The sequence below is a fragment of the Hyaena hyaena genome, unplaced genomic scaffold (assembly GCF_003009895.1).
Source record: "Hyaena hyaena isolate Hyena2069 unplaced genomic scaffold, ASM300989v1 scaffold_289, whole genome shotgun sequence".
NCBI lineage: Eukaryota > Metazoa > Chordata > Mammalia > Carnivora > Hyaenidae > Hyaena > Hyaena hyaena.
The window spans coordinates 222,169-241,358 of NW_024080920.1; the positions used below are offsets into that span (position 1 = coordinate 222,169).

The window sequence follows — 19,190 nt, forward strand, 5'->3', positions numbered from 1 at the left end:
TGGCTGGGCCAGGAAGGTGAAACCATAGAGTCCTTAGATGTGAGATACAGGAATTAGACATGCTTCCAAAAAACTTTCCCATTAGCAATGCTTGTCCAAGGAAAGACCAGGTCTCAGATGACAGATGCATAGGCACTGTGATGGGCCTCGGGGAGATTTTTTTTAAGTTTTTTTAAATGTTTTTTTATTTATTTCTGAGAGAGAGAGAGAGAGAGACAGCATAAGCAGGGGAGGGTCAGAGAGAGAGGGAGACATAGACTCCGAAATAGGCTCTAGGCTCTGAGCTGGCAGTCAGCACAGAGCCCGACGCGGGGCTCGAACCCACGAACCGCGAGATCGTGACCTAAGCGAAAGTCAGACACTTAACCGACTAAGCCACCCAGGCGCCCCAAGTTTCTTATAAAAGATATGAATCAGGAACAGCCAATGAAGACACAGAGGGCAGTCTGGGAGGGTCTCAAATGCAGAATTTCATGCTCTAACCCCACTAACACACATAAGGCACATCACCCTCCTGGCACATCGGTGTGTTCACCAACCAGGAAGTTCTATGAGCTTTGCTGTCCAGAGTTTTGTGGTTTTTTAATGTTTATTCATTTATTTTGAGAGAGTTCGTGTGGGTGAGAGCAGGGGAGGGGCAGAGAGAGAAGAGATAAAGAATCCCAAGCAGGCTCTGCACTGTCCACACAGAGCCCAACACAGGGCTTGAACTCATAAACCGTAAGATCATGACCTGAGCCAAAATCAAGAGTTGGATGCCCAACTGACTGAGCCACCCAAGCACCTCAGGTGTCCAGAATTTTTACTGAGATTTCATCGTGTAGGCATGACTGAATTATTGGCTGAACTCAATCTCCAGCGCACCTGCCCTTCCCAGAGGTTGCCCAGGCTCAAAGCTCCAGCTCTCCGGTAATATGGTTGGTCTTTCTGGTGACCAGCCCCCAGATGATCCTAAGTCATCTCATCTCTTAGCATAAACTCAGGTGTAACAATCCAAGGGGCTCATAAATAACAAAGACACTCCTATTACTCAGGAAATTCAAAGATTTGGGGCATCTGGGTGGCTCAGTAGGTTAAACATCCGACTTCAGTTCAGGTCATGATCTCAGTTTGTGGGTTCGAGCCCTGCATCAGGCTCTGTGCTGACAGCTAGCTCAGAGACTGGAGCCTGCTTCAGATTCTGTGTCTCCCTCTCTCTCTGACTCTCCCCTGCTCACGCTGTCTCTCTCTCTCTCTCTCTCTCTCTCAGAAATAAATAAAAACATTTAAAAAAAAAGATTTAAGGTCTCACTTTCAGAAATCAGGAACAAAGAGCAGTCAAAATTCTTTATTACGCAACAGAAAGGAAGAAATTTCTGGATGTAAAAAAAGAAAGCTTCAGGAGGCCATAACCAGAGATAGCTACAGCCTCACACAGGCTCACACACACATCACAGAACCCCCATGGACTCCCTCACCTTTACCCTCACTCTTCCATGCAGTCTCAGTCTTACACAGGCTCCACACAAGCAGGACTCTTGCTCTGCACCCATACATTTGCTGCTTCCAAAGATTCTACCCATTTGTCCATCTCTATCCGTCTTCCATGGCCTCCTGCACAGCACCGCTGCTCTTCTTAGCATACTGATTTCTTGGTCTCCCCTGGAAAGTAAGTAAGCAAATGATAAGATGAGGGGCAGAAGAGGGATCAGGGAATCTGCGAAGGAGACTGTGAATTCAGGTCAACACCCAGGTCCAAGTGTGTCTGTGAACCTGAGAGTGTACATGTGCCAAATGGGTGTGTCCAGTGATTGTATGTCCTTGTGTACTGTGGGTTTACATGCATTGTGTATACTTCTATGCAATCTATACATGGGTGTGTGTGGTGTCGGTGTGACTGTGTCCCATGTGTGCACCTGTGTGATACAGATGTGCTTCTGTCCCCAGTATTCCTATGTGTCAGTACCTGGATGGGTTCTGGGGCCTCTGGCTGCCCTTCTCTCTAGTGGCTCTATCTCTTTTAGCCTGGGTTTCCAGAGGAAGAAAAGGACAGTGCACATGGAAGGGAAAGAAAGGAACATTAAAGCTATGACCCTGGACACAGGCATCCTGAGTTCCAGTCAGGGCTGTGGTCTTTCCCACCTTAAAGCCCCTCAAGCCCTAACCCCTACACCTACCCACTCCCCCAGCTCTGATGATGCCAACAACTCTGAGGGCTCTGTCTCTTGGTGAACCAATGCCAATTCCCGGAAACATCTTTGGTGTCTTTTTACTCCTATCTCCTCCTCAACGATGGCTACAAGGTGCTGATGTCTTGTGGGTGGGGGGTGAAGAGTAACCAGTCTCTATCTCTCCCAATTACTTCCTCCATCACCTGGGCCTCCACTCACTATCTTACTCCTCTTCTCCTTGCCAAGCTCCTCCCCACGAGGAAGCCCCCGAAACAGGTTCCCAGATATGGTCCTCAGTTTCTGCCCCTCACACCAGGGCCTGCCAGGAAGTTTCAGGGCTGTTCCATTCCTTTTGATTCCAGGTTCACTGTCCTGAGAGGTCACCAGCTCTGTGCACCCCAGAACAGCCCTGGGTGAACCACATCATCTGAAGATCTCAGAAGAACTCTACAAAGGCAAGTCCAGCTCTTCCTAGCCCTGCCTTCTCCCTCAGAGCCCATGCCCAAGACATCCGTGACCCTGCCTCTCCTTCCCCTAGAACAAGTACCACAGTCATTAACCCGTGACAGCCCCAGAGAGAGCCCTGTGCCTGGGTATAAGGATGTGAATCATCGAGACTCCGAGGAACCAAGGACCAGAAGAGAGCACCAGGCTTCCAGCAACTCTGCACCAGACCTGACTTGGTGGGGACAGGGCCTGCAGTGTCAATGTGAGTCTGAGTGTGAGCAGGGATGAGTGTGGCAGGAGTACAGCTTCTCCTCCACACTCAGACTGCAGTGTATCCAATTAACCCCAACTGGTACCCACGGATGTCTGCCATCTTGTTTGTGGCCCAAGCAGGGCAAGAGAGGTATGAGAGAGGGAGAAAGAAAGTGTGGGGGGGGGGGGGAGGTAGGGGGGGGGGGCAGAGTAGTTGTATCCTTTCTCCACACTTCAGCCTGAGGGAACTTTCACTTCACTTATTTCTTTTTTTTTTTTTTTTTTCTAGGAGAGAGAGAGAGACAGTGTGAGCAGGGGAGGATCAGAGAGAGAGGGAGTCACAGACTGAAACAGGCTCCAGGCTCCGAGCTGGCTGTCAGCACAGAGCCCGACGCGGGGCTCGAACCCACGAACCGCGAGATCATGACCTAAGTGAAAGTCGGACGCTTAACCGACTAAGCCACCCAGGCGCCCCTCACTTCACTTATTTCTGGTCACTCTCTCCCTTACGTCCAGCCAGAAGGCTCCCTTCCTCTATCCCCAGACCAACTGGGACAGCTATTTCCAACACCTTACAATGGGTTAATTGCTCTTTCTGGGCTCTACTGCAGCACCCTCTGTTGCCTCCAACCAGTGTACCATTTATTGTAATAATCTGCCTTCTCTAATGCTCTATACCCATTCCTAGCATGATATATTTGCTGAATTGAATGACACTAGGAACAAAATTCACAGGAAGATAGCTTTCAGCTCAGAGAGGAAGGGCTGTAACCCTCTGGCCATTAACCAGGCCACTCACATAAGTACTCCCGCAGGCTGCTCCATCTAGGCTGGGCCCTCTCTGGAGACCTATTCCTCCTCAGACCCCGGTCATACAAGTGGAAAAGGGCAGACAAGAAAGGCAAGTGGTAGCGCAGAAGTCAAACAAAGAGGAAAAAGGATTGGGAAAACAGTACTGGCTAGCGTCTTTCTCCAGGGAGAGAGCTACAAAATCTGACTCCATCCGGGTGAAAGAAACGTCCGGTGCTCTGCATCCTAGTAATAAGGCCCGACTCCACCTCCTTAGGATAGACCCTGGCTCCACCTCCAGTGTGACACTTTGACTCCGCCTCCTCTGAAGAAGTGCTCGGACTTCGCTCCTTCCGGGTAATAGGCAAGCCCCACCCCTGGTGCGCGACGGAGTCCCTATGACGTAACAGTAACGGTCTGTTTCCGGGGTGGAGCCAGGGAGGGCGGGAGTTTAGGCTGCGCCGACCCCTGAGCCCCCCTCCAGGTGATCCCCACCCCCGAAATCCTCACCCAGGGCCCCAAATATCCCAGGTCCATGACCGCAAAGCCTTTCTCCCTAACGCCCCAGATCCCCGAGGTGACCGACCTCCTAATTCCTTAACGTCTGGTGCCTCCCAATTCTTCAATCCCCCACCCTGTCCCGATGTGGCAATTGAGACTTCCCGGGGGTCCTGCCTCAGATTACCTGAGAACAGGTCAGACGGGTCCTGAGAATGACAGAGAGGGGTACATGGGGTTGGGGAGTCCTTGATCCAATCATGCTGCTCCCCAGGAGACGTTCGGAGCCCACGACATGTCGGGATTGAGGAGATACGAGGTGGCGCTGGAGGCGGAGGAGGAGTGAGTGGAGGCGGGTTCTGCGGAGGAGGAACCTAGCTTCTCTGCGGGGGGGGGAGGGGGAGGGCACGAGTTTTCTGCGGGCGGGAGGTGTGGGGCCCCTCAAGGGGCGTGGGCCGCGGAGGGAACCGCCTCTTAAAGGGCGGGGCGGAGCCTTCCAAGAGAGGGGCGTGGCATCCGAGCCGCGGAATCTGTGGGGTCAGCCCCGCCCCGCCCGGCCCGCTCGGCCTTCTCTCCACAGGATCTACTGGGGTTGCTTCTACTTTTTCCCTTGGCTGCGCATGTGGCGGAGGGACAGGAGGTGAGGGAGCTGCGACGCCGCGGACCCGCCCGGGGCGTACGAGGCTCAGCCTCGGGGGACGGATGGGGGGAATCTGGGAGTCCCCTCCTTGTCTCATGCCAGTGTCGGGTTGCCCCGCAGCTCGGCGCATCCGCGGGAGCAGAAGCTGGAGCCTCTGCGAGGCCTGATGAGCTGTTTGTCAAGCGGCCTGGGCCCTGCCCCCCAGCGCTCGGGTCGCGGCCTCCCTCGCCGCACCCCCGCCGCCACTGCCCAGCCAGCCGGTGCATTAAAGATTTAAACCGAAGCCACCATGCTGCCCTCCTGACTCTGCCGCCGCTGCCGCCATTCGGGCTGGGAGCCCCTCTACACGCCTGCTTTTCGTTACTGTCAGGGCCTCCCTCTCTGATTGGGTGCCTTTCCATTTCCAGGCCCCCGTTATTCCTAAGGATCCCTCATCAGTATCAAGCCTCCCATTACTGTCTTTTACTGTCCTCCAACACCTAACCCCACCCCCACCGCCTCCACACCTCCCTGTCAGTTGCCTATATGCAGGTATTTAAATAGCCCTGTCCCGGTCTTCCTCCCAGCCTTATCCCCACATTGATGTGTTCCACTTCCCTCCTAGAAAGGACTTTGCCGGTTGTCAGAAGCATCTTCTTTCTCTGAGAGTGAACCTAAAATATTTTAAGCCCAGAGTTGTAGGAAGTAGGCTGAGAGGAGGGAAGATTCCTAGAGGCTGACTCCCTCAACCTGCCACAGGGGAGTGACTTGGGACTGTTGGAGATCTTTCTTACAGTTAATACCCCAACTTTTGGCTCCTCCAGCCGTTTCCCACGTTTAAAGATACTTGGCATCAGCTCACCTAGCAGTTCTTGCTATGTCTGTAGGAGAACTCAAAGGCTGCTGCTCCCTGCCACCCCTTTCTATCTTGTCATCTAGTTGACCTGAGACCCTCTAGCTCCTAAAGTGCTGAGGGTGAGGGGCTCCTGGTGGGCCTGCTTTTGTTAGGGACGGGGTCCAGCACCAGCAAAGGTACCAGAAGATTAAGTTAAAGAGACAGCCCAGTGTATGGATGGGGGCAAAGCTAACTTTCAGTCTGGGGCCACCCCTGCCACAGCAGCTTGTGGCTGGGGAGAGCACGTGGCCCTATCTTTGGAGAAGCCAAAGAGGGAGAAATGGGTACATGCCCAGAAGAAATCATTTTTTGCCCTCCCAGATGTCTGGACTGATTGGTCCAGGAAAGACCACAAAGTATGTGGCAGACAGCCAGCTGATGGAGATCTGTGATAAGACAATGGCACCTCAAGAGCTGCACCTGAGCTCTGGGGCACAAGTCCAGACTGGAGGGTGGGAGAGAGACCCCAAGGCCGCTGGTACTAGCAGTTCAAGATGAATGACCTCTGGGTCGTGGCCACCTTCAAGAACAGACCCAGCCTCTTGAGTCACTTCCTCATAATGTCTACATCAAGAACCCTAACAACAGTGGAGTACCCTGTCAAGCCCAGCCCTACATCTCATCAGGACACTGTCAGAATTCCTGAGTGTTCACAAGACAAACTCCAGGAAGAGGCCTTCAAGCCTCACCCTGGACAAAAGAAAGGAGAAACTTGAGTTGTTCAGCATGGGAGGGGGACTAGTTCCTACTCTTGGAACTGATGGTCCCTCCTGATTGTTTCAGCAGCCCTGCAGCAGAAAGATGCCCAGGACAGGTTTGAGTCTCTGTCCCAAGAGAAGGCCTGCCCCATAGAGGATAGCTGGCCACAGAGCAGAAGGCTACACAAGGCACCCCTGCAACAACCAGATAAAGTCTGGATGACTGGGTTATGGATCAGTTTGTTTCAAATACGGAGCAAGATTTGAGGGTTGAAATCCCCAGACCAGGAGTGGGAAATTCTTCAAGGGGCTAGGGGCACGAAACTTAGCAACTTGCCCCCACCATAGGTAGGTCCCAGTTTCCTGGAAAGCACAAGATGAGGAGGAGGACTTTTGCTTTAGGCGGTGAGGGGAAGATGGGAATTAGGGCTGGGTATAGGATAGGAGAGAAGAGACAGGAAGGAGATGAGAGGTTGGGGCTTTAGCAAGAAGATGGGATGCAGAGAGTGTAACGGTTGAGGGCTGGGTTGGGGCAAGGGTGGTATTACAGGACCTTGCTGGGGAGCAGGGAGAGGCTGGAATTTGAGTAGAACAAAAGAAGGCTCATTGAGCTCTTGAGTCTGATGTCTCCATAAACCAGAGACTTGTTCTGGAATCCCCAGGCACCCCTTCTGGCAAGAGGCTGGCATTAATGGGATAGGACTAAGCAAAAACAGGAAGGTAAGATTTCTTGGGTCTTTCCCTGTTGACAGCAACAACCTGGCACCAAAGAACTTTATCTTCTCTCACCTTCCTACTCCATCTTTCCTCCCTGTCTCATCTCCCTGGAGAAAGCAGCCCCTACCTCATCATTCCCAAGGTACCCCAGTGTCACCAAAAAGGGCCTCGTCCCAGCTTCTCACTCTGGATGTAACTGTTCCAGCCAAGACTCATCCTCAGCCAGAAGGGCTTGATCTAGGGACCCATTCCCATCAATTTCTCCTGATAAGACAGGCAGGCTAGGACAGGAAGTATAGAGGGGAAGATGAAGGCAAGTTGGTGCCGGCTTTCCCTCTGCTCCCACCCCACCCAAAATTCCCCTTCGTTGTGTGTGCTTTGTGATTGTGTGACTGGATGATTGTGAAGACACAGCTGTAGGAGTGGGACTTTGAGGACAGCTGGGGCTATATGATTCTGTCTTTGGTTGTCTGACCATGTGAGGTTGACTGAGTGATTGAAGTGTGACTGTGAATACGACCATGGGTATATGAGTGTGAATGTCCATCACTGGATGCCTTCGTGGATCTTTAGCTTCCCTTACTTGGTCACTGTGCCATCAGCCTTCACATCATGCAGTAGCCCTCTCTCCAGCTTCTTTGTCCAGGGCTTAGAAGCCATAGGAAATGGCAGCCCTAGAAGAGGAAGGGGTCTGTGGCAATTAGGACTCAGGAATGTCACAGGATGAGCAATACATCTTCACCTGCCTCTGACTCACCTCGTGCCCCAGGTAAAAGGCACCCAGATAAAAGGTAGGGGAGGAGGAGAAGAGAGAAGTATCCAGGCTGAGCAGCATGAAGGGGCCCTCACCCACAAGCAGCCTCCTTCTGCTACTGCTGCTGCTGTGCCAAGACCCTGGAGCAAGTAAGTGCTTAGGATTCTAGAAGCCAGGGATTTGGGTACAGGGAGGGAAAGGGGCCCAGGAAGTCCATCCTCCAGCTGTCTGATGGAAGGGTTTTGGGTCAGGAGCCCGCTGAACACATGGCCTCATTGTCCCCTAGCACTGCTACTGTCACCCAGCATTACCTGCTGTACTCAGCTCTACCGCCAGCCACTCTCGAACAAGCTACTGAGGAAGGTCATCCGGGTGGAACTGCAGGAAGCTGATGGAGACTGTCACCTCCAAGCCTTCGTGTGAGCTCTGATCCTGCCCCTCATATTGACCCCTGACTCTGACTTCAGTCCCAACCTGATGCTGACCCCAACCCCAGCCCCAGTTGCTAATTCTGATGCTGACTCAGGTTTTCATTTAGCCTTTGCCCTAACCCCTGGACCCTAACCTCATCTCCAGGCTATAACTATGGCCTTGCACTTTTCCTTTCCCAGGCTTCACTTGTCTCGACGCAGTGTCTGCATCCATCCTCAGAACCGCAGCCTGGCTCGGTGGTTTGAGCGCCAAGGGAGGAGGTTCCAGGGTACTCTGCCTAACCTAAATTTGGAGCTGATAGGGAAAATGGACCAGGACCCCCAGTAGCCAAAATAATAAAGCAGCATTGGACAATAGTCTCTGACTATGGTCTCTAAGTTCTATGCATTCTCCTGTGAGCCCTCAATCTGAAGCTGGGTGGCATGTCAATAAACAGAAGAACCTCCACATTCTCTTTATTCACATCTTCACAAACCCCTCAAGGGGCAAGGTCAAGAGCCAAGGACGCACACATACTCCCCAGGCATCTACATGCATAAATTTAAGGAACACACATTCTCTACCTCACATACACATGGGCACACATAGACACAAACATACTCATCTACACATAATACTCTGGTAGACCTCCGACTCTGAGATGAAATCAGACATCTGGGCACTTCCAGCTGGCAAGTTGGGAACACAGAATCTCATAGAAATGGGCTCCAAACAGAACTTCCAGCTGAGACCACTCCCCATACCTCTGCCTCCATGGGGATCTATCCTGCCTGGGTTTTATCTGTCTGTCCATCCACACCAGCAAGAAAGAGTTATAGGTGAAATCAGCTGAAGCCCTCCTGGGTCATCTATAGGTTTGGGGCTCCTAGAAGAAGCAGGAGGCAAATCAAGGGAGATAATAGGACTGGATCGTGGCCCAAACACTCTGAGAATTAAGGAAGGGACCCGGCCCTGAGCCCAACACTCCAAGTGAATAGGGGAGCCCACCCTGAAGATGAGGGAGTGTAACTGGCCCTAGGCCCAGGTACATCAAGAATAAGAGAAGGGACCCAGCTCTGATCCAAGATACCCCAAGATTCAGGATAGATGTCTAGCTCTGAGCTTAACACCCTGAAAATAAGGGGCCCATCTAGGAGCCCCAATACCATGTAGGAGAAGGAAGAGACCACTCTTAGCCCAAGGACTCAAGAATGAAAGGTCCATTCCTGAGCTCAGACAGAAGAATGAGGTGACCCAACTCTGATTTGCAACACTCTTAACAATGACCAGAGCATCTGACTCTTAATCCAGGCACTCAAAATGAGGGCACACATCTCCCAAGTCCAAACCTCCTAGAGGTCCTACTCACCTGGAAGTCTGTCCACTGGAATCACTGGAGCCAAGAACCCAGGCTTTTGGGGTCCCTCCTTACCATCTGGTCTCAGTCTCAGCCTGGAGCATAAAAAGGCAGCTGTCTCCCTGACAATGTGGGGCATCTCTGTCTCCTCCAAAACAGTGTATTAGTAAAGGGTCAGAAGAGAAATCAGTGAAAATAATGAAGTTGGGGGTTGGAGGGAGTAGGGGAGTCATTTCAGAATCAGAAAATTTTCAGTGGGAAATCATGAAGGGTGGGAATGGGTTTGGTCTGTGGGTATCAGAGCATCTGTGGGATGCTCTAATTTGAGAAGCCAATGGCAGTTACTTACCACAGCCCCAGTGCCAGGGCCCCAGCCGCCAGTCCCAGGAAAGAGAAGATTCCCAAAGATGCCAACACTGCTACCTGCTCCAGGGGGTCCCTGTGGTCTGAGGGGCAGGGTCACATGCCACTGTGAGAGAGAGGCTGCCTAACCAAATCCTTTCTCTCTGGGGCTTTCCTGTCCTATACAAGCTTTGTTCACTTGCCCGAGCTCACCAAGTGGCCGTGGGTCTGGCAGGAGGGAGGGCCTGGGGGGAGCAGGGTTGTCTGCCTGAGGCTCCTCCTCCAGCTGCTGGTATGGCTGGTCCGCAACTGGCATCTCCTTTGGCAGGGGCCCTGAAAGGAGGCAAGACCTGAGAAGAATAGTCCATGTAGGGAACAAGGGCGGGTGTGTGTGTGTGTGTGTGTGTGTGTGTGTGTGTCTGTGTGTCTGTGTGTGTCTGTGTGTGCGTGTGTGTGTGTGTGTGTGTGTAAGACAGGGCTTGCCAAGTGAGGCCAGGGCCTAGCTTGGACACAGGGGTACCCAGGAGGTGGAAGCTCAAAGGGGAGAGCCAGCTTCTGAGGACCTCACAGAGGTGGAAGCTGAGGGGCAGGGCTTAAGCAAAGGCAGGAAGGCAGGGCTGTAGGCAATCAAAGCTGAAGTGAAGACCGAAGACCCAGCTGACAGACCCTGTGGGGCCGGCCCTCCGGCCATGCCCTGGGCTCAGGGACTCAGTCTCTCACCGGTGCTTGGAGTCCCCCAGGCCTCAGGGCTCCAGGCACTCCAGGTGCCAGCATCCAGAAAGTCCCGGGCACTGACTCGTACAGCATGGGGCAGCCCAGCCACAGCATCCGTGATCACTTCCTCCAATCCAGCCGGCTCCACCTGGGAATGAAGATGATTCCTTGGCCCATTATCCAGGTTGTAAGTGCCAAGCCTACCTGGCCCCCAGCCTCAGTGAGCAAACAGCTCCCCCTTCTCCCAGTCCTGTCCCTGTCAGACTGCTGGAGCCATCTGGCCTCACGTGGGTTGGCTGGTGGTGTCAGGTCTACACCTAGTGTTTGAAAGACAAAAGTACATAATGGTTATGTAGACAGGCTGTGCCATCAGACTGGCTGGGTTCAAATCTTTGCTGTATCACTTACTGGGTAACCTTGGGCTGCTCTGTGCCTCAGTTTCTTCATTTGTAAAATAGAGGTGAATATACCTGAACAAGATAATGCACGTAAAATGTGTAGTATGGTGCCTGGAGGGCAGACAGTGCTCAGTAAATATTTGTTATTATCTGAGGCAGCTGCTCCCCAGACTTGATGCTAGCCAATCTTTAACATTCCAGAGGTGAGAATTCACTACTATCTTCATCTGCGTATATGAATGTTTGCATGAGGTTGTGCCTCTGGGTGAAAGGCACTCCTTTTCCTAGAAAAGTTATTTGTAAAAAGCCACTCCTGTCTTCCCATGGATGGGCTTATGTTACAGGTACAGCCCCCCAGGGCAGAGGCTAGGCCTGTTGGGCTCTGCTCCAACCCCAGCACCCAGCACAAAGGCTGGACCATGGAGAGCACTCTATAGGGGGAGGTTACAGGACTCTGGTGACCTGCCAGTGTGCCAGAAAGCCATGAAGAATAACCAGGAACATAAAACCAGAGGCAGAAGCCACAGCCCTAGATTGGGACATACTCCAGGTCTCACCGTGGACCAGGCTGGATGCTGCGCTGGACGGTACTGAAGTCGGAACTTGAGTAGAAAGTGGGGCTGGCGGGGCCAGGAGGCCGGGTATGTCCAGCTTGCATGCAGGCGGCGGGGGTAGCCAGGTACCGACTCGACTCGAAGCCCCTGAGGTGGGTCAGGGCGCACTGATGGGGGTAGAGACACAAAGTCAGGACAGGCAACAGGTGCTCGTCCCTTCTCCCCACCACCTCCCAAGGGAAGGTGGGTATATGCCTAAAGGTACCTGAGGGAGGCACTTTCAAGGGGGATGGGGAAATCTTAAGCTTGATCATCCATTGGGCTCAAGACTTGTCTGTCATCCCTATTATAAAATGAGCTGAGATCTGGGGACAGGTTTTTGAAGTATTTGTTTAGTGAATTAAAGAATGATTCTGCTTTCCATCCAAGGAAGAAAATTAATTAGCCTAAATTTCATCTAGAGCTTTAGTTTCCCTCTCACATATAGATCATTAGGAAAGAGGGGCTAGCAAGGGCTTACACCAGGCAGGGAGGACATGAGACATGGCTGCCTTCAACACAGGGACTAGAAGCAAAGAGGCAGCTCTGGGACTAGGCAGCCAGGAAGGACTCGTGGGCTAGGAAGCCAGGAAGGGGTAGTGGCAGCAGAACCCTGCATCCTGGGCTCTGATCTCTTTGGCTTCTGAGTCTCCATTGGGGGCTATCTGTATGTTAAAATGGGGTCTATGTCAGGAAGGAAGAATTTGGGCATTCTGGCAGTGGGAGGTTCTGTATTGGACTGTCTGTAGTCTGGAACCCATGTGGGGTCTCTGAGGTGGGGATCTGAGGAAGCAGTAGGAATAAGTACTCACAGATACTCTGCAAGCTCACATCCAGTAGGCGCGTACTGGCCCCTAGGGGGTTCACCTCAGTCACATTGATTCGGTACTGGCTCCAGAACTCTGCCCCATGGACGACACAGCGGGCAGCCCCTGGAGGATCCTGTAGGCATGGCCAGGGCCCTGTGGATGGACTCATCCTAGGAGGGAGGATGTGATCTTGGGGTTGGAAAGGCTCATTGCAGGACCCAGCTAGAGCCCCCAGCCTCTCCCTTCTGTCCTACCTCTGACCATCAGCTCCTGGTACTGTCTTCTTCCTGGAAAGGAAGGGGGCCATCTGAGGTCAGGAAGGAAAAGAGAATCCTCCCTCTCTCTAAGGCCTCCCCCAAGACCTCCCTCACCACCTCACATACCCATGTTGTGCCTGCACACCCAAAAGTATAGGCACAGGGGCGCTTGGGTGGTTCAGTCGGCTACGCGTCTGACTCTTGATCTCAGCTCAAGTCATGATCTTACAGTCATGAGATCGAGACCTACGTCCGGCTCCGCACTGACAGTGCAGAGGCTGCTTTGGATTCTCTCTCTCTCTCCCTCTGCCCCTCTCCCACTTGTGTGCACTCTCTCTCTCTCTCAAAATAAACATTTTAAAAAATGTATAGGCACACACACCCAATCATGCACACACCTGTAGGAGGTGAGGTAGCGGGTGGGTAAACCGCTGACCTGACTGGGACTCCAAGTGCAGGAAAAGTTCTCATAGTCAGCTGCTTGGCAGGAAACAACAGGGCGGGCTGGGGGGTCTAGAGGCAGAGGGTACAACTGGAGTCCGAGAAGTCCCCAAGTCCTCCCCCCCCGACCCAGAGGGCTTACTCAGGGCCTGGACTCCCTCCAAGAGCCCCTTGTCTCATCACTGCCACCCAATACTCTTTCCCCAACTCACAGCCCAGCTGTAGGGTCACAGTGCCCCCTAGTGCACCATCCAGGGTCCGGCAGATGTAGGTGCCTTCATCAGTGCTGTCTGCCCGGGCCAAGACCAGTTCATGCCCTAGCCCAGAGCCGGGTCCTTGGAGCAGCCTTGTCTCCCCCTCCCGAAACCAGGACACTGGGGCCCTGAGGATGAGATGAGGTGATGACAGAAGGAAGATTTAAAGTGTAAGCCATGCCACGGCTCTCTGTTGGCATCTCACTGTGCTTGCAGTAAAAACCAGAGTCCTTTTGCTGGCATACAAAGCCCTTGGTGATCTAGACCTTGCCTTCCTTTCCTTTTTCAGCTCCTCTCTCTCTCTCTCCCCTTCACCCACTGCAATCCAGTCACACTGGTGTTCTTTATTTTCAAAAGTATTGTGCTCATTCACACCTCAGGGCATTTGCACTAGCTGTTCCCTCTGCCTCTTTCCTGACCTTCAGAAATTAGCTTCAATGTTACCTCCTCAGAGAAGCCTTCCCTGCTTACCAATAAAAAGTAACCAATCAGTTATCAGTTCTCTCTCCCACATCACTTTCTTTTGATTTTCTGCCCTTCAGGTGTTAGTACCTAGCAAGATTCTTATTTGCTTATTGTCCATTTGCCCTACTAGAATGTAACCTCTGCAAGGGGAGGCATCTTGCCAGGCTTGTGCTCTGCTGGATCCCAGAGCCTAGAATAGACCACAGACTTAGCAGGTGCTCAATACAGATTGGTTGAAATTTTCTGTTGAATAAGGATGGTTTGAGAATTAGGATAGCTAGAGAGGTGAGGATTATAGACACAGTGGGCAAGGATGGGAGGGACATGAGAACTGGACAGAGTCAAGAAAGAGTCATGAGTATCAGCCCAATAGAAAGATGGGGCACTTACCCAGAAGTCACTCCAGGGCAACACAGCGTCATGGACCTGCCAGGCTGCCCATACTGGACCCCTGTGGAGGGCACTTCTAAGGAGAGGCTCTTCCTTTCCCTCTCTCCCATTCCAGCCCCCACCTGGTGAGCACAACTAGGTAAGGGGCAGACTTTAAGCCCTGTGGTTGAGGGGGCGGTCATTGGGTCAAAGCATCATGTTATAATCTGGAGACAGATGTGAGAAGACAAGTAGACAGGGGATGTTGCCAAGTTGGATGTTAGGGGTTGGGAGGGCGGTTACAGACTAAGCATGGAAAGGGCCCACAGTGAGGGTGGCAAGTCACAAGTCAGAGTTAAAGTCATATAGCAGGATTCTTCTCACCTGGGGGGCCCCAGGCTTGGGGGCAGGGGGAGGAGGCGGATACCAGGGCTATAGCCACGGCCACCAGGACCCTGCTCAGCCCTGAGCAACTGCTGCTCATCTGTGGGGAGAGAGATACGGTCAGCAATCCCCCATTCCCAGATTGGAGGCTAAAGCTTGCCTCTTCCTCTTCTTTTTTTAAAAATTTTTTTAAATGTTTTTATTTATTTATTTCTGAGAGAGGGAGAGACAGCATGAGCAGGGGAGGGTCAGAGAGAGAGGGAGACACAGAATCTGAAACAGCCTCCAGGCTCTGAGCTAGCTGTCAGCACAGAGCCCGACGTGGGGCTCGAACCCACGAATCGTGAGATCATGAAGTCGGATGCTTAACCAACTGACAGCCACCCAGGTGTCCCTGCCTCTTCCTCTTCTAAACTGGAACTTCTAGGAAGAAAACTAAGGTACCAAACTGGGTAAGGATATCAGAAAACATTAGGGGATCTGATCTAAGGTCCTCCTTTCTGCCATATATCCAGTGCTGCATGTGGATGCGTGCAAACACGCAAACACACACACACACATACACCCTCACACCCGCCATCTCCTAGGCCTGGGCCTAAGGCCCAGAACAAAACCCGGAGGCGACAGACTGTGCCAGCAGTCCCCCCCCCCGCCCTACACACACACACACCACCCTTGGCGCCCACCCCTGGCACCAAGTGCTGGCACCAGTTCAGTCACTCTCATTAACTACTCCAACCCAGCTGTTGGGAATTCCAGTGTCCACCCCCACCTGGCCCAGGGCTAGTCATTGCCTCTGATTGATCTGAGACAGCCTTCATCACCCTTGGGTGGGGGGCTCTCGTGGTAGGTCTAAGCCCACTCTGTACTCCTACCATGAGGCCTAACCCTGCTCTGGCTGCCAGGCCTCTTCTCTCCTGGACCTGGCTCCTTGGACCACTCATCTGGGCCTGACTCTGGAATCTTGTTGGTCTCAAGCCTGTGAGGCTGGAAGGGGCGAGGGTGCAGGCTGAGACTGCAGAGTTAAGCAGATCCAGATGCCTTAGCTGCTGCCAGAGGCTGGGGGCGGGCGAAGAGCCAGGAGATGGAGACAGGGTGTCGGGGAGGGGAGAGGAGGCTGAGAGGAGCTAGCAGCCTGCAGGGAAAGGGGCCTGGAGTGGAGGCTACAGAACCAAGAGATGCTCAGAGATCAGGACTGGGAGCTGGTAGGGGCTCAGTGAGGCAAGGGCTGGGCTTGGGCAGCAGGGAAGCAGAAGGGCAGAGGGAGTAAGCAATCATATGTGTATGGAGGTGGGGGTGCTGGGAGAGAGGGATTCTGGATGGGAGTGGGGTAGGATGAGAAAGGCAGTGGGGAAGTGGCCATGGGGACAGGAGAAGAAGCAGAAAGGGAGAGGCTCTGCCCAGGCAGGCAAAGGCTCCAGAAGAGGAAGAGCACAGACCCCTCACAAGTAGAGCAGAGCAAGGGCCTCCATGTGCCTGTGCATCAGCCTGAATGTGTCTAGTGGCTCACCCCTGCCCCTCCCCCCCTTCCCCAGGGAAGATTTACCCTACCCAGCCCCACCCTACCTCGGTGATCCCAGTGGCTGAGTGTCCATGGCCTCCAGGACTTCCTCCCACCAGCTACAGTACCCGTCTCAGCTCCACTCAGTTCTGGGACCCCAGAATTATCCCCTCCTTCCCCTTCCCTCCCCCCGCCCCTCTGGGCCCTAGAGCTCAGCCGCCCTGAGCTAGCCCCCCCCTCCCTCTTTCCTCCTCCCTCCTCTCTTTTCACCCCCCTCCCACCCGAGGCCCTGGGAAGGGAAGAGGCCTCCCCTCAGTCTGGAAAGGAAGCCACAGGCACAGCCAGGGCCAGCAAGAGAGAAAGGAGGGCTGCTTATGTCCCTGTCAGGGAGAGATTCCCTGTTTTCACCCAGCCACATTCATGTGTGGACTCAATAGGCACAATCAATAAAAAGACACTCCCTTAAACACATGTGGACATAACCAAATACAAAATCAGACACAGACTCATGCCCCACTCTTTTCACTCCCCAGTCAATATTTCCTTAGGGCATAGTTTGCTGGTTTTTGAGGGGAAGGGAGGCCCCAGGTTGGGGGATATAAGGAAAATCCAGAGTCCAGTTCCTCCGCCCCTGGACGTTCCAGCCATTTCTCACCTCCCCCTCCACTCTTTGGGCCCCAGTACCAGGAAATGCCTTTGGTCCCTTGGTGCCAGATACATAAGACCCATACTTACCCTCAGACACATACTCTCAGATACAGCCACTCACAGTCACATGGATAAAGTCAGACATTGTCACTCAGACTCGTACCCTCACATAGACACACAGATAATCAGCACCTTGCCCCTGGGATGGGGTCACAGCACTCCTTGAAAGCAAATCATCATGATTTAAGTCCCCTCTTTCAGGGAGCTCTTAGCATGGCAAATCCCACATCTCATCACTACCCCAGGCCCTCATGTAGCCAAAAAGACAAAGGTGAACAGGGAAGTCAGCCATAGGGGCACAGAAATGCACAGGACGTTGAGAGGCAGAACTAAAAAGCAGATACACAGAGGAGAGACACCTGGGGAGACAAAACTGTGAGGAGACACAGAAAATGACAGCTTTAGGAAGACAGTAGTAGTAGGGAGAAAAAAAGACATATAAGGAAACTGAGACAGGGAAACAGAAAATAAGGAGTAGACCAATGACAGGGACTCTAGAGCACAGTAAGAAAAAGAAGCCAAGTGTGTTGGGGTGGGTCTGTCTTTGTGGGACATTAAAATAGAAAGGTCAGTCCCATTGACTATTGAAGTTGGTCCCCAAGTACAACACAGCTCCACTCCTACACAATCTAACACAGGACACAGAATACACACATAGTACAAATCTCACTCTTGCTCTGCTACTGCTGAAGTCACACAATGGCACAGACAAACCCAGCCACCCACTCTCACACTGGCAGTCTTAAATCCCGGAGACCTTCCCAAAATGCATTCCCCATGTGGTCACAGGCCCTCTCACACAAACACAACCCAGCCTCACCAAAAACTGCACATTGACAGAAACACATCATCCCACACTTGCACAACCACATACAGACTCAACCACATGCACACTGAAACGCAGTCATATTAACTGACAGTTGCACCAAGTGATATTCAGTTACAGGTCCACACACTGACATCGTCACACTCACACACGCACACACACACACACACACACACTCTGATAGTCCGTCAATCACAATCACTCCAGGCCCTTCAGATCGTACACTACCCTGCCCCGCCTTCTCCTGGCAAGGCTTCCTCCAGTACTCCCGCCGGCCCCACCAGGCCTCACCTTCCGCGGCCTCCGCCGCCAGCGCCCTCCGCCCTCTGCCCCGGCCTCTACTCCCTCTCGCCCCGGGGCCCCCGCAGCGGGGGCGGCTCCACCCAGGCACCAATGGAAGGACAAGGGTGAAAAGAGGGAAGGTCTGGGCCCATTGGAGCCTCCAACTGCCAATCACCTCCACCCCACCTCTGCCGGACACTTCCTGTCCCGTCCCGGACTGAGAGACTGCTGGGGGACGGAGTCTTGAGCTGGGTTCCTGGATCCTTTTGCCTAGAGTCCTGTCCTCCTGAGACAGCAGGACTGGAAGTTTTCAGACCCATCCTCCTTCCAGCAGTCCAAGAACAAAGCCTCAAGTTCAGTGGCTCAGGAGGCATTGAGCAGGTGACTGGAGAAGCTGTGGTATCCCTGACTCCAGGTTAGGACTTCTGTGGTGCGATGTTTCTCATACTTTGCCAGAACACTGTAGTTTAAAATCGCCAAGCCACACTCCAGTTAAGTCTGAATGTCTGGAAGCTGGCCTTGGCATCAGTGTTTAAAACTCCCAAATGATCCCAGAATACAGCCAAATCAAGGGTGTTGCGTCAGGTGTTTGTGTAGGTGTATGCCTTAAAGAAACCAGCCACTCATCCAGGATTCACATCCACTCTCCAGTCACTGGGATCTCAAGGGAGATGTGTACCATGTCTGTCTGAGATCCTTCCAGAGACTCCAAGTCCCAGACCCTACCCATTCAGGGTCTTAAGAAAGAAAAAACCCTGGACTGGAAGGCAGGCAGCCAAGGTTCTGGGCCAAGTTATCACTGTCTAGTCTTGGCATGATAGCCCCTGCCAAACTCCAGTCCCTTGAGAGAAGATGGAGATAATAAGTCTCTGGCCATCCTTGCATTGCTCACAAGCCCTATCCTCACCTAAAAGTTCGGAGGGCACTAGGTGGCATCAGGTCTCCTGGGTTGCATGCCCTGTTACTGCTACAGTCATACATTCTTGTCAAGGAAACCAGTCCAGAGGGGAGGTAGTAGACCCAAGGTCACTCCAAAAACCATCCCCCCTCCTTCTAGTTGCTGGGGCTCCTGACTCTGATAACCCCTTCCCTGCCAGAGCCATTTTCTTTCTTCCCTTGCAATGATTGGGGCATGTGGGCAACACAAGTGTGCAGTGTCTGCACATATATGCTGCACATGAGAGTAAAGAAGTCAAGGACACAAAGCCATGTACACTCCCTACCCGCCCCTTCAGTCCCTGTGGGATGGAGCAGAGCCAA

General features: G+C 52.9%; 3 protein-coding genes across 7 annotated transcripts; 2 read left to right on the forward strand and 1 right to left on the reverse strand.

Annotated features, from left to right (window-relative positions):
- Positions 1 to 1,300: 1,300 nt before the first annotated feature.
- On the reverse strand, positions 1,301 to 17,988 carry IL11RA (interleukin 11 receptor subunit alpha). Of its 4 annotated transcripts, none has more exons than XM_039247062.1 (14): positions 17,940 to 17,988; positions 14,614 to 14,713; positions 14,251 to 14,311; positions 13,354 to 13,523; positions 13,099 to 13,213; positions 12,698 to 12,730; positions 12,447 to 12,613; positions 11,599 to 11,762; positions 10,650 to 10,791; positions 10,143 to 10,262; positions 9,937 to 10,033; positions 9,600 to 9,682; positions 7,649 to 7,739; positions 1,301 to 1,641 (listed from the first exon to the last, which is right to left on the reverse strand). In XM_039247062.1, exons 2-14 carry the CDS (start codon positions 14,711 to 14,713, stop codon positions 1,431 to 1,433), a joined length of 1,554 nt encoding a protein of 517 aa, XP_039102993.1. In that variant the 5' UTR covers positions 17,940 to 17,988; the 3' UTR covers positions 1,301 to 1,430. The 4 variants fall into 4 exon arrangements, with proteins under 4 accessions (XP_039102993.1, XP_039102994.1, XP_039102995.1 ...); XM_039247063.1 differs by lacking the exon at positions 17,940 to 17,988 and adding an exon at positions 16,180 to 16,199; XM_039247064.1 differs by lacking the exon at positions 7,649 to 7,739 and having other exon boundaries at positions 1,535 to 1,641.
- LOC120241741 lies at positions 4,054 to 5,059 on the forward strand. 2 transcript variants are annotated; one of them, XM_039247072.1, is made up of 4 exons: positions 4,054 to 4,122; positions 4,411 to 4,478; positions 4,717 to 4,776; positions 4,897 to 5,059. In XM_039247072.1, the coding sequence occupies exons 2-4, from the start codon at positions 4,432 to 4,434 to the stop codon at positions 5,051 to 5,053; spliced, it is 264 nt and encodes an 87-aa protein (XP_039103003.1). In that variant the 5' UTR covers positions 4,054 to 4,122; positions 4,411 to 4,431; the 3' UTR covers positions 5,054 to 5,059. The 2 variants fall into 2 exon arrangements, with proteins under 2 accessions (XP_039103003.1, XP_039103004.1); XM_039247073.1 differs by lacking the exon at positions 4,054 to 4,122 and adding an exon at positions 4,131 to 4,333.
- On the forward strand, positions 6,866 to 8,607 carry CCL27 (C-C motif chemokine ligand 27). The gene is made up of 4 exons (XM_039247069.1): positions 6,866 to 7,068; positions 7,835 to 7,968; positions 8,106 to 8,238; positions 8,431 to 8,607. The coding sequence occupies exons 2-4, from the start codon at positions 7,899 to 7,901 to the stop codon at positions 8,576 to 8,578; spliced, it is 351 nt and encodes a 116-aa protein (XP_039103000.1). The 5' UTR covers positions 6,866 to 7,068; positions 7,835 to 7,898; the 3' UTR covers positions 8,579 to 8,607.
- Positions 17,989 to 19,190: the final 1,202 nt, after the last annotated feature.

What these genes read in the sequence shown, in the direction of transcription:
- CCL27 (XM_039247069.1), top strand. Translation starts at nt 7,899, where the DNA reads ATGAAGGGGCCCTCACCCACAAGCAGCCTCCTTCTGCTACTGCTGCTG. An exon ending in GTGCCAAGACCCTGGAGCAA is followed by an intron (nt 7,969 to 8,105) that starts GTAAGTGCTTAG and finishes ATTGTCCCCTAG; the next exon opens with CACTGCTACTGTCACCCAGC. An exon ending in TGTCACCTCCAAGCCTTCGT is followed by an intron (nt 8,239 to 8,430) that starts GTGAGCTCTGAT and finishes TTCCTTTCCCAG; the next exon opens with GCTTCACTTGTCTCGACGCA.
- LOC120241741 (XM_039247072.1), top strand. Translation starts at nt 4,432, where the DNA reads ATGTCGGGATTGAGGAGATACGAGGTGGCGCTGGAGGCGGAGGAGGA. An exon ending in GCGCTGGAGGCGGAGGAGGA is followed by an intron (nt 4,479 to 4,716) that starts GTGAGTGGAGGC and finishes TTCTCTCCACAG; the next exon opens with GATCTACTGGGGTTGCTTCT. An exon ending in ATGTGGCGGAGGGACAGGAG is followed by an intron (nt 4,777 to 4,896) that starts GTGAGGGAGCTG and finishes GTTGCCCCGCAG; the next exon opens with CTCGGCGCATCCGCGGGAGC.
- IL11RA (XM_039247062.1), bottom strand. Translation starts at nt 14,713, where the DNA reads ATGAGCAGCAGTTGCTCAGGGCTGAGCAGGGTCCTGGTGGCCGTGGCT. An exon ending in CTGGGGGACTCCAAGCACCG is followed by an intron (nt 10,263 to 10,649) that starts GTGAGAGACTGA and finishes GCCTCCTTTCAG; the next exon opens with GGCCCCTGCCAAAGGAGATG. An exon ending in GCCCTGGCACTGGGGCTGTG is followed by an intron (nt 9,683 to 9,936) that starts GTAAGTAACTGC and finishes TTTATGCTCCAG; the next exon opens with GCTGAGACTGAGACCAGATG.